Below are 12,500 nucleotides of genomic sequence, written 5' to 3'. Positions count from 1 at the left end.
AACATTGAATCTCACACACGTGAGTACGTTGTTTGTTTTACTGACCAGAGCAAAAAAACTAAATGCAATTAATCGGTCTCATTTATAGAAGTATTTAGCGTGGGTATATGTTTTTTAATAACACAATGCAATATAACCATGTTGTGATTCTTCCAACACATATCTCTTCATGTGGCTGGTTTACATGTTCAAGATAATATAAAGTGGTCAGGAATGCACCATGTTGCTCTTCTCGTGATTTACAGACAAGGCCTGATGTGAAATAGGAGGCGGTGGGTTGTATATAGTTGCATAACATGGAAACACACACAAAAAACACACCTCAAAATTGGACTTGAGTAAACGCACTGAGCTACATTGCACCGCTGCTGAGCTTTTGTGTCAGTTGACGAGATCGTTGTAGTATTTGTGGTCACGCTTGTCTTCTCGGCAGCTCGGAGTGAAGTGCATGACGGGTCACTGTCAATCTCTGCTGCCTCAAATGTGCTGCCACCGCAAGTTTACTGCAGCATGTCTATATATACAGACTGAGCCTCGAGGCTATAGGATAATCACTGTGAATGAAAAACACAACAGCCTGGCTTAGCAACCTGAAAACTCACATTCAGCAAAAAAACAAACACAAATCTGTTCACTGGACATCGTTCAGCTTCAGTATGCTGAAGGCTCCTCTCTGAGGTGACCTTTTCTGAGTTTCACAGTTTAAAAGGCTCAGGGTTCGAGCAGGAGGATACAGTGAAGTGTGCATTGCATTATATTCTACCGGTTCATTCTGCAATATCTTGCATTAAATATCGCTTTGTCCTGTATTGCCTTCTTTTTAAAACTGAAGGACAGAGGAAAGGAAACATCTCCAACTCTTTGGGACAGGACTATTTTTGATTGTGTGCTTCTTAAATTGTTAATTCTTGTGACGGATGGTTAACAGCACCACGCCACATTAAATGTGGTCATTTCGGCCATGGTTTAGTCCATAACGATATCCAGCGACTGGTGGCACCAATCGTGTTTTACTTCAAAAGCTGACTTTAAAATGTGTGCTGCAGAAGATAATCCACATTGTTCATGACGACTGCATCTTCTTGAGCAGAACTACTAACTTCAAATGACCACAACAAACAGCCAATCAGATTGCAGCGGAGAAACAGTCAAACAGCTTTGGCAATGTGCATAGTTTTTTCCAAACTTATGGTACCTAACGAATGTCCCCACATCGCAGCTTCAGGAGCCAGGCACAATCAAAGCAGCATGTAAAAACTATTATATCCAGCACTAACCTTGACTTTGAAATTGAAAATGTTCAACAATGCATATTTTTTTTCGGCCAAGAATGTGCACAAATTCCTCTTGAATCTAAATGTTGATAACTAGTTGATTAGTGAAAGCCTTAAGAGACATTTATGCTCGTATTTAGTTGACTTTGGCTTTTTTTCTCTTTACTGTTTGGGTTTCTAAAGAGTCACGCCGCTTTATGTCTGTATGTGTAAAATAATGCAAAATCAACCCTTCATTTTCAATTTGACGGATATTTTTTCTTCCTTCTTCTGACCTCATTAACATGTTTGTGTGCAGTCTGTCACACCTTCTTTACTTTAAATGTTTTTAAACCAATACCATGTTTGTTTTTTAAAGTTCCCTTACTTCTGTTTGGTTTTTCAGAGACCCCCAGCTGTAAAACATTGGATTTGTTTATGAGAGGTCCCAACAGGGAATTAGACCTCTTTAACCGTAAAAAGCCCTCAGATGCATTACAGTTTCCACATCAAACTGGCTAATTAACTCCTAGAGCTTCAGACTGTTGTCATGAAGTTGACATTTCATTATTAATACCTGCAATTCATTAGTTGAAGTTGTGCTTTGCTATCTGCTTATGAATTATATATAGTTCAACCCCTGTGCATTGCTGTACCCATTGATCCAGGTGTTTGAGAGTGAACATGAATAGAAATGAGCATGTGCCTCGTGGTCCTCTGAGTTCGCGCATCACAGACAGGGTTAATGGTGTTGTGGAGATGCTCCCCTGTCAGCGTGTCGCTGCTCTCTGGGGCCGCTCCCTGTCCACACACATCCACATCTCCGGGTTTTTACCTCAGTCCTCCTCTCTCCTCCTCTCAGCCTGCGCGCTGCTCAGGCCACAGACAGGCTCCATCAAGCCCCAGAAATATGAGCACACTAAAACCGGAAAAAGACAGGACGGACCTACAAAATAAAAGCGTATGGCGTGCAGGCTGAGTATGAAAGACTATTGGTGTGTGTAATACCGGCCTTTAAACCGCACTCTGTCTGCTACTGTTTCATATTTCGTCAACGCCTATGCTTTGTGTGTGTCCCCTCTCTTTCTCATCTCTCCCGTGCTTCGTTGTTTCTTTTCCTTCTGCTCGACCCCGCTTGTTGTTTTGAAGGTTCGGGGCGCCGCTTCCGGTTCGTTCTGGCTGGCTTGACGCCGCACGGAGGCAACCCATGATCGCAGACTCAACACGCATCCTCACAACCACTGACCTGGGCTTAGCCGTGTCCTGCATGTGTGTGCATGTGTGTGCGTGTGGTGAGGCGTGAGTGTGAGTGATCCCCAACAAACCAGCAGCAGGATGGAGGATCTCAAGGAGAATCTGGGAACTTGGATTGACGCCCGGGGATAGCGCGCGGTCGGCCTGAACCTCATCGGGTTCTCGTGGATTTATATATTTGGATGTTGTCTGTTTCCCCCTTTCCCCTTTTTTCGTCTAGTCAGTGGGAATTTACACTTGGCTTACAACTCCTGTTATTTCTGGCGTGCACAAAATGCCATTCGCCAAACGGATTGCGGAGCCGCAGCTTCTGTGCAGGCACCAGATCCCCAACGATGAAGGTCTGCTTTTCGAGGACCTGTGTGCCATCAGTAACGTGGTTCTGTCCCGGACCTTGCGACAGCTGTCCGACCTGGCCCGGCACGCCTGCTCCTTATTTCAGGAGCTGGAGAACGACATCATTAGCACCAACCAGCGGGTCTGGGTCCTCCAGAACAAAATAGGCCAGATACAGCAGACTGCCGTGCCCTAGAACCCCAAAAAGGAGGCAGTGCGTAAGTAGACCACCACAAGTCAATGTGCCCCTCCTCTAAAAAAAAAAAAAAAAAGAAAACATGTCATGATTTACACCTGAGCAATGTGTGATTTTCTTCCACGTATATCCTACATGTGTGCCTTCATGCTTTGAAGGGCGCACGCCTAAAAAAATATTTGTACCCATCTGCACGCACGCACGCCCCGCCTCAGACGCGGCCGCGCTCCCCCCCTCATTGAGAATGTGTCACACGGTTGCGTTTGCACATTTCACCATCCAGTAACATGGATGCATTTTCACCACACGCGCGGACGTGTTGACTGCTCATTCATTTCGGCGGTCCAAACTCGGTGTGTGTGCGTGTGTCCGTCGACGACTGTCGGGGGGGGGGGGGGGGGGGGGGGGGAGGGGGGTGTTCACAGGCGGGCAGCGCGGAGCGGAGGGGCGTGTGTTGCCGCTGCATTGGCTCAGCATCGCTGTCTCGTTACTGCGGGTAGCTCACACCTGAGCATGTTCGAGGCGGGTTTTTTTTTTTTTTTGGGGGGCCACAAGAAAAAAAAAAAAGAAGAAGAAGAAGAAAAAAAAAGAGCGCCTCGTTAATTCAGGGTGTGAAGCTCAGAGGCGAATATCTGTTAAACGGCGTAAGTGTGTCTGTGCGTGCGTGCGTGCGTGTGATGGGATTTTATAGAGGCGACTCCCCGTGCGCCAAACCCACCCTTTCCACGAGCAGCGGCACCAACACAGCATCAATAATGAATCCAGATGCCCGTGTTGCAGAGTAAACATGAACTGATCATGACTACATGTTCAGGTGTCGGCTGATGAACGGATCATTTCATTAAAAAAAACAGCCCCAAAAAAAAAACCCAGCCTGATTGGGAGACTGCAATTCAAGGAAACAGCACGTTCTGTACAGCATATTATTTATGTCCTCTGCAGTCCTTTCAGGAGAAGGCTTCCGATTGTAGACGACCCGTTCAGGGATTTTTGTCCAATTCTGTGCAATGGGATTCATCGCTGCTGTAGGTTATCATAATCTGGGACAACCAAAGAGCATTTTGGGGCCTAAAGCTACTGTAGGCTCATGAACTCCCTCTTTAGATTAACCCCCCAACCCCCAACCACTCACACACACACACACACACACACACACAGCAGCAGCGTATGTGTCAGCGAGCATGTCTTTATTACATAAAACAGTCTCATTGTACTGCTTGTTGTTTGCTGTGGATCTGGAGGAATAAAGGCTCTGGTGCAGGAGATGTTATGTGCGGTGTCTTGGAATTCAATTGTGAGAGAAAGATCGTTGTCTTGCTGAAAGCGACAGACATTGGAATTCCTCCTGCTGAAGTCAGCGTTCAGAACAACCAAAAGTCTCCCAACACAAAGACACAGCAGCTACACTCGCGTCTCACTGTTCTCCACTCCTTGAATATGCCGGCGAACCCAGAAACGTGTCTGTCTGTTATGCTCCGAAAACCCTGACGTATTGGTTTGTCGTGCGGACTGTGGCATACGAGATAAGTATCACAAGCTTTTCCAAGAGTTGTGTCGGTCCCAAATCCTCGAATGCCGTCGTGCAGCTCAGACAATCATTTAAGAGTGAGCGCTTTGCTCCCAACCTGGGAGTTAGGACCCCTACAGGAGCGAGAGAGATCCACCTGGGGGGTTGCACCGGTAGGGAATTAGAAAAATTCCGATGCATACAATTGTATTTTATTATTTTTTTCAGAATTACCTCTCATCTTTGCTTCTTTCTCATCTCAGTTTGATCCCTTCAGGCCTCTAGTTATTATTCAAATTCAACAATAGGAGAGGGTAAAATCACTGTTTACTTTGTGCGATTTTGGGAAGTCCAAGTCAAAAGTTGACAGCCCTAAGAAGGCGATCTTAGATCATACCACTAAACATTTGAAGCCTTGTTGACCCAAATAGCAAACCCAACTTTTGGGCAGTGTCAGAATGTCCCAATGTGGCTGCTGCTGATCCGAGTAAAGCTCAAAATGGTGCAGATCACACTGCAAAATGACCATATGTACAAAAGTGGTGGCACTATGTCATGTTTTTATTGTTGTTTAATTTGTAACAGTACAATTCACCAAATATCCACCACACATTTTTCAGAATTGACAATCTGCCACAGATTGTGACCAAGACTTTATTAGATTCCTCTCAGTGTGATGAACACGCTGGAGGCGCTTTTATTGACATGCTGCCATTGTTTGGATGTGTTTTACAGTGAAAACGTGGATCTCCATTCATCCTTTATCTCTATTTGGTCTTCGATATTCATTCAACACTCTGCTGAGTAAACTGGGAAAAACACTCTTCGACTGTCTGTGTGGGACTTCGGCTTGAAGAGTTTGAGTCCTCTGTAGACCAATGCTCATACTTGGATGCCCACCAAAGTCTTGCTATTTTTATTCAGCTTTCAAAGGGCTATTATCTTCCCTCTTGCTCTCAAATGGCAGCAATAACCCTGAAGAGCTGAATACCACTGAGTGTACACACAGGCTGATATTGAATGTCAGTGGCAACAGAGTTTCCTCACTTCAGAGAGTGTATCAAGATTACCAAGCAGTCAATATGGCGCTAACTTGATCCTGATCGTGGCAGTCGGCAGTGTTCAGAGGGTGTTGAGACCGTTTGTGTCCGTCAGTCATGGAAAACAATGTGTTGCGTTGGACATTTATCAAAACGCATTCAAACTGTCGGTTCTAGTCGTCATCTGAGAGCAGCAGTGACGACGGTAGCATCCATGTGTCCAACTGTCGACAACTCAACAACTGTCGGCACGGTTGACGATTCCTTTTAAATATTTCATGCACTTTCATTCCAGAGTGTCCGCCTTGAATGACACAAATGCTGATCTAAGTGCTGTATTGCAGCGGTGCAGAGAAATATATGATATTTATTTTAGGATACCTGGAAAACAGTCCTCTTTTTTTTGGTAAACCAAACACAGAGTTGGGTTCTGTGTCACACAACTAAATGAAATGAAGTGTATTGATATCTGTATAATGTTCTCCAGCCGTTGATTGTTTTCATTGTTGATTGATTGATCATTAATTATTTGGCGTGTAGGATGTTGGAGGGTGGTGAGGAATGCCGGTTGTAGTTTGTTGTGCACGGTGCTTTCTTTGGGTGTCCAGCATCATTCAATTTGTTATTATAAAAGTATTTATATTGGGCATTTTTACTTTTAAAGATGGAAATGAAAACTAATTGGCAGTCAAAATGGATGCAGATTGTTTTTCTTGACTTACTGGTTCAACAACTTTCTTCAGGACTACATATTGCTGTGTTACCTTTTCCCTGGACCTTATTTTGGTTCCAATGCTATAGTAATATTGATGCTGTCATGTATTGCTAAAAGGGAAATGCTAACAAAAATGCCACAATAAACACAAAACTGACATTAATTATGTAACCCCGCTCACACACAGGCATTAAAAGGGAGTTAGTTTGAGGCGTTAACAAACCAAGTTTAGGGATGACGGAGGTCTCTCACACATCATGAGGATTCAGGCATAAACAACTGACCATCGTCTTCTAGAAGTTGCACTTCCACAGCGGACAGACATCCGACCACCGACATGCACACAGGGTGGAGCACCTCGACCACAAGCAGCAGAGATGTTCACAAAAACAAGCTAGACAACCTTTTTCCCCCAAAACAGAGGATATTTCTAATATCGATGGACAAATACCGGTGGGTCATTAGATAATCACAATGTAATGGCTGAAGAAAAAGCAGTCAAACGCACATTCAAAACATAATGTGAGGACAAATAGTAACGATGGACAAGATGCATCAAAAACACGAGTTACAATTAGTAGCAAAGAAGAGTAAACTAAACATTAGAGCAGTTAGTAAGGAGGTTAAAAATGATCTGGATGATCTCATTGTGGTACATTATTGGAACGTTTTTACTTATCAGCCCCACGATAAGTCTCTAAATATACAGCAATAATAATATAAATAAATAAATTCAGTGTTAATTTGTCCCAAACAGACAATATACAGATTATATAGACGTCAGCCAGCAACTCCTTATCGACAAGACTTCTCAGGTGTTGCTCAGCTGCTCATGAGCACTTATTTAGCATTTCTACGTGTGACTGAATCTTCTGACTTTTCCTCCAGCGCCCCCAAGAAATGGACGTTTTTCTTCTTCTTTGGTCCAGACATTCATGTCCCACAGAGGATGAATTGTCCAAGCTTTGATCCGCTGAACTTTCACATAGCACCATCATCAAGTCAAAATGTCTGTTTGTCCAATTCTTTTCTTTATTTCCGCACCTTTTGACTTTCCCATCAGCCCCGGCGGTGCTCGACGCTAGTTAGCACATGTGAGCATGCTAACTCGCTATCTGAGATCGTGAACATGCTGCTTAACGTCAGTATGTTCGTGCAATCATTGCGAGCATGTTAGCATGCTGACGTGAGGATTCATGTCAAAGTACAGCCTCATAGAGTCACTAGCGTTGTGTGGACTCTCTTCCTGTCTTTATTCTTTGTTCTTAGCTGAGCTCATGTTGTGTTCACGTCATATTGTACAGACGACGGTATGACTCACCACTGTCAAAAGGAAGGACCGAAGTATCAACAAACCAGTAGAAAAATGGCTGTCATCACCCAAATGATATCAATACTGACACAAACACAATCTATTCAGCAAATTGTAAAGGGGCGATGTAGCCCACAGTTTCACTTGTTAATGAACCACAAAAAAATATGCACAATACACAAAACACATGAGCTACAAATAGCAGATTTAGGCAACATTTCCCTGATGCCTTGCATCAGGATGCATTTACATGAACCTCTGTTAACACTCAACACAGCAGGACAGGTTTGGGTTCAGGAGCAGAATCAGCTTGTATCTCCTGGTGCAGAACACACAAACACACACACAAAAAAACACAAAATGTGTTGTATGTATAGCAAATATGTTGTGCTGCTTTTGCAACAGAGGTTTCTTCCTAGTGTGCCATTAAAGCAAATTTGACTTTGAAATTTCCGTGAGTTTGGCCTGTGGCAGCAGGGGGACTGGTTCATCTAGTCTGCATAGTAACAGGAGAGCGAGTGAAGCCTCATGCTTTAACCTTTAACTGAGTCAATCTCTCTCTAACATTTTTTACTATTTCTTGTAGTACAACCGCAGCGTCAATTCTGTTGCACACATCATTGTGTTGAGGAAGTTTGTTATCGACAGAAATGTGAAGAGAGAGAGAGAGAGAGAGAAAGAGCGAGAGAGCTATCAGCACAGCGTGTGAGCCTCAGTGGTCTAGAAGTCAATGTGTTTTGTTTCCGTCTGTCAGTCCCAGACACAAACAAAAACTAAAAGGTAAAAGCAGAAATAAAGGCTTATTTTCCAACTTTACATTGTGCCACTGGCCAGCCAGCTTCATCGGTTCAGTGTGCGTTTCTGAATGAATTTCAGGGATCTGATTTCAACCACACGAGGCAGGTTGGGATACACTCTGTCCAAGCACATATCGTCTGTCTCACACCTAACCACAGACACACACCTCACACTAAGAGCATCAATTCAGATGTTTTCCAAATCCAATATGTGTGAGTATTAATGGCCTCTTGTGTCTCTCTCGCGGCTTCTTCGGTGTCTGTCTCCATCTGTCTTTCCTTCCATCTGTGTCCATTCTCCTCCTCCTCTCCATCCATACCTCTTCCCTCACTGCCCTACTTTCCCCATCACCATCAGCATGGAGAGACTTCTGTATCTTGACAGCATATTTAATGTTTAATGCACTTTGATTTCCACCCAGACACTTACAAGCCAGAGAGGAGAGGAGAGTTTAATAAAGAGTGAGATGGCAGAGAAAGGAAGTCCCTGATAGTTTAGGACTCCTGATGTGAAAGGAGAGGAAACAAGTTACATTCTGAAAATGGAATACAATACTTTAAGAAAGATGTCAGGATGTTGAAGAATATTAAAGAGCAACACTACTTGTAGTTTAGACCTGCCCTCTTCACATATTGAGAGTGGACAGGCATGCTAGCAGCTCCGAGAGGTTGCCGTTTAAGAGGTAATGTTATCCATTTCCTTAATTAGTGCTAAACACAAAGTGCAGCTGAGGCTAATGGGAATGTCCTTAGTTGATCTGATGGTGGCGCTAGAGATACGACAGGTTACAAACTACAGGAGATGGACCGCCACAGACCACTCATGTATTATCAGAAGTGGATATACTCCCGCTAACTTGAATGAGAATGCAAGGTTCCCACTCGGCCCATAGACTTTAATTAACATTGGGATGATGTGAAGAAAAATAAATTATTGATAGGCCCTGAGAAAGTTTGACAAATAAAAGGCCCTCAAGTTTTCGTACCGACATCTCTTCTATAACCGTGTTCCACTGGTACATTTATGGTATTTTGTTGTTGTTGCAATCCTGTGAGTGATCACTGGGTCAACTTGGCAGCAAGGCTGAGTGGCGGCGATGTGTCATCATGAATCACACTGCTTGTCTTGGCAGGACTCTCCCTGTGTAGCTAGTTGAGGTTAGGCATTGACCTCGCGTGGTAAGGGTCATGATAGCCCATTGGTCAGAGCATAGGACCTGAACAAATCAGGTTACCGGTACCTCACACAGGCATGGATGCCTGGCCAATCATATCGCTCGAATGCAACACTGATCTTGGCAACGAAAGCAGTGGGATTAATTTTAGTGCATAATATTATAGGAAGAAAAATATTCATCGCAGAAAAGCATTCTCTGTCTATGAAGCACATTTGGGATATGGTGGCCAACATCTAAACTTTAGGGTCATGTGATGTACACATTAAAAACATACACAATTAGAACCATTCGGACACATTTATATTTAAAAGAGACCATTCATTCATCCGGGCAGTCAGCAAATCAGTGCCACCGGAAGACACTGGTCTGTGTCTGCAGTGGGTAACTCAAATGAACAGGCCTCTTCATTTCACGTTTTATGTATTCACGGAAGTATCCAAGTGAAAAGGGCTCATCCTGCGGTGAGAAAGAACGCCCTCATTTAATGTTTAAATGATTGCACTAACACAGCACATTAGTTTTGATAATTTTGGGCAAAAACACTGGGACTGACATTTCCATCATCAGTGTGTAGATAGTAGGTCAGATCAAATACGTATATGTGAAGAATCTCAGGGGACTTAAAATCTTAAATTATTTTTAAAGTGATTAGATTTTCATCACGAAGAAAAGAGTTGGGGGAATCGGAAAAAAAGTGAGAGGCCCAAACTGCCACAACTAAATCGAAAACATATGGTCGGCATACGTCTGCTTATGTTACAGCAGAACCATGTGGGCGAGACATGTGGGGAGGTCCGGAGAGAGCGATGCGATGGCATTGCGTGCGCCGGGATGTAAACTTAGACTGTAACACACTTTGTTATCGTCTTGGGCACGAGACAACGGAGCGCCCGGCTGCAGATCGGCTTCACGTTACACACACGGTGTATTTGATTCAGAAGAAGTCAAACTGGTTCTTTGGCTCATATCATCAAGGAGAGAATATTGGCTCTATAAAGCTGTAAGGACGAGTAAACATAGGAAGTACCAAAAACAAATGTCTTTAGAATTTATGTTTTATAAAGTCATTTATAATTATTTATATCTTGATGTTTGATCATAATTACATATATTCTTAATATATGCCATTTTTTTATTTTTTATTCAGGTCTAGTATTGAGTAATATTGTTATTCCCTTTAGGTCACGGTGTCGGAGCACTTTAGGGTAGCTGCTCGTACAGAGTGGTGGCGTGCAGTTTTTTGATGGATTTTAAAAGGCAGCAACATTTTGGGGGGTTTCTATCAAGTGTCTGCGTCCTTTCAGTCACATGAGGAACTGAGTGTGTGGGAAGATATATTAAGAAACACACTTTTACGTTTATACTTCCAGAGTTTTGACTAAAAAAGCAAAAGAATGTGGCCTATGTTACTTTACAATAGAATTTGTTGGAGGAAAGAAATGACACTCATTCTGAAGTAGACTTATGTATACTTAGTATAGCGCATGTTACATATTGTCTGCAGCCTTCTTTCTGTTCAGATTGGATGCCATTAAGTCGTAATCTTCATGTCACATCATGGTAGATGAACAGATATCGGCCATCCTCCAGCATTAGTTAAAACAGTTTTAGTTTAACAATGTTTAGGCAAATGAATTTGCTTTAACAAATTATAACTACACTAAAGAACCCTGCAGACAGCAGCCCCTAAACGAGCTGTAATGTGCGTGGTGCAACTCCTTACATCGATGTGCGTTTGTTTTGTTTTTGCCATTGACAGGCTCAGATTGTTCTTTACCTTTTGCTTTCTGTTTGTTATTGTGTCATGTGACTTGTTGCCAGGAAGACAACGGTAGAAACGTGAGTGAGAGCCGGTTGTGTTGGCTCAGTGTTATTTAAAAGATGTTCAATGTCATGGCTGAATATTTAGATAATTTCGACAATGTGCATGTGATGTGAACTGTCAGAGCGAGACACGAGAGGTTTTATTTCTCTGTCGGGTCTTTTTTTATAACACTATGACACTTGTAAAAACATTTTGAGCCTGTCAAGCATTATTTGTGGACCTATTTCGGGGGCTGAGCGATTTAATTGTAACCCGTCTGCAGAGATCTCGTTTAATACTGGACCAGTTAAACAAATTGCTGTCCCCTCTAGTCCCTTTAACACATTAACTAGGAGGATGGGGTGGAACAAAGCAGGTTGTAAAATACTTAAATTACCTTTAAATTCAAACATCATGAGTGTGTAATCGAGCACCTGATATACCATACAGATACACATACGTTTCTGATAGTGATAACGAATGTACTCAATCAGGGCCTGAATACACAAAACCTTTTGCGCTGCAGTTCTGCTTGTAAAACTTGAGACTGCAGCTCAGTGCTCTTTTGTGTGTGTGTGTGTGTGTGTGTGTGTGTGCGTGAGAGCGTGCACGTTTGTCTGTCAGCCTCCTGTGACATGCTGAGCTGAACTGAACTGTCCTGAACGGCGGTCATCGGTGTCAGGAGACCCCCATCATCATCAACATTCCCCCAAAACCCTCTGACAGATGGCTGGGGACCAGAAAAATGCACATACTCAGCAATCTCTCTGGGTCAGTGTTTGTGCGTGTGTGTGTGTGTCTGTGTGTGTGTGTGTGTGTCTGTCTGCACACTGAGTGGACATCTCTGTCATCTCATGACTTCCAGCATACAGCAGTGTGTTTAGCGATGTAATTCCTGGAGCACCAATGAATAACTTTTATCCGTTTTAACTCAACGCACACAAAGAAGCTGTCAGGCGCAAACAGAGGTTGGTGGCTCGTTAGGAAATGTTTCATCTACAGAGGAAGGGAACATAAAGTATGTAGTGTATACATTCGGAAATAGTTATATGGGGGGTTAAGTTCCTCTTTAAACCTTAAAAAATATGGATTACAGACCTATTTAGAC

General features: G+C 43.2%; 1 protein-coding gene across 1 annotated transcript in view; it reads left to right on the top strand.

The window, feature by feature from the left end:
- The first annotated feature begins 2,781 nt into the window (after positions 1–2,781).
- Positions 2,782–12,500, top strand: part of nhsb (Nance-Horan syndrome b (congenital cataracts and dental anomalies)) — a 43,177-nt gene continuing 33,458 nt past the window's right edge. The window contains 1 exon segment of the mRNA XM_034527854.1: positions 2,782–3,061. Coding sequence (XP_034383745.1) covers positions 2,782–3,061 — 280 coding nt within the window.

Source organism: Cyclopterus lumpus, chromosome 3 (assembly GCF_009769545.1).
Source record: "Cyclopterus lumpus isolate fCycLum1 chromosome 3, fCycLum1.pri, whole genome shotgun sequence".
Taxonomy (NCBI): Eukaryota; Metazoa; Chordata; class Actinopteri; order Perciformes; family Cyclopteridae; genus Cyclopterus; species Cyclopterus lumpus.
The sequence above is the reverse complement of the archived record's forward strand: the minus strand, read 5'-3'. Positions and strand labels throughout refer to the sequence as shown.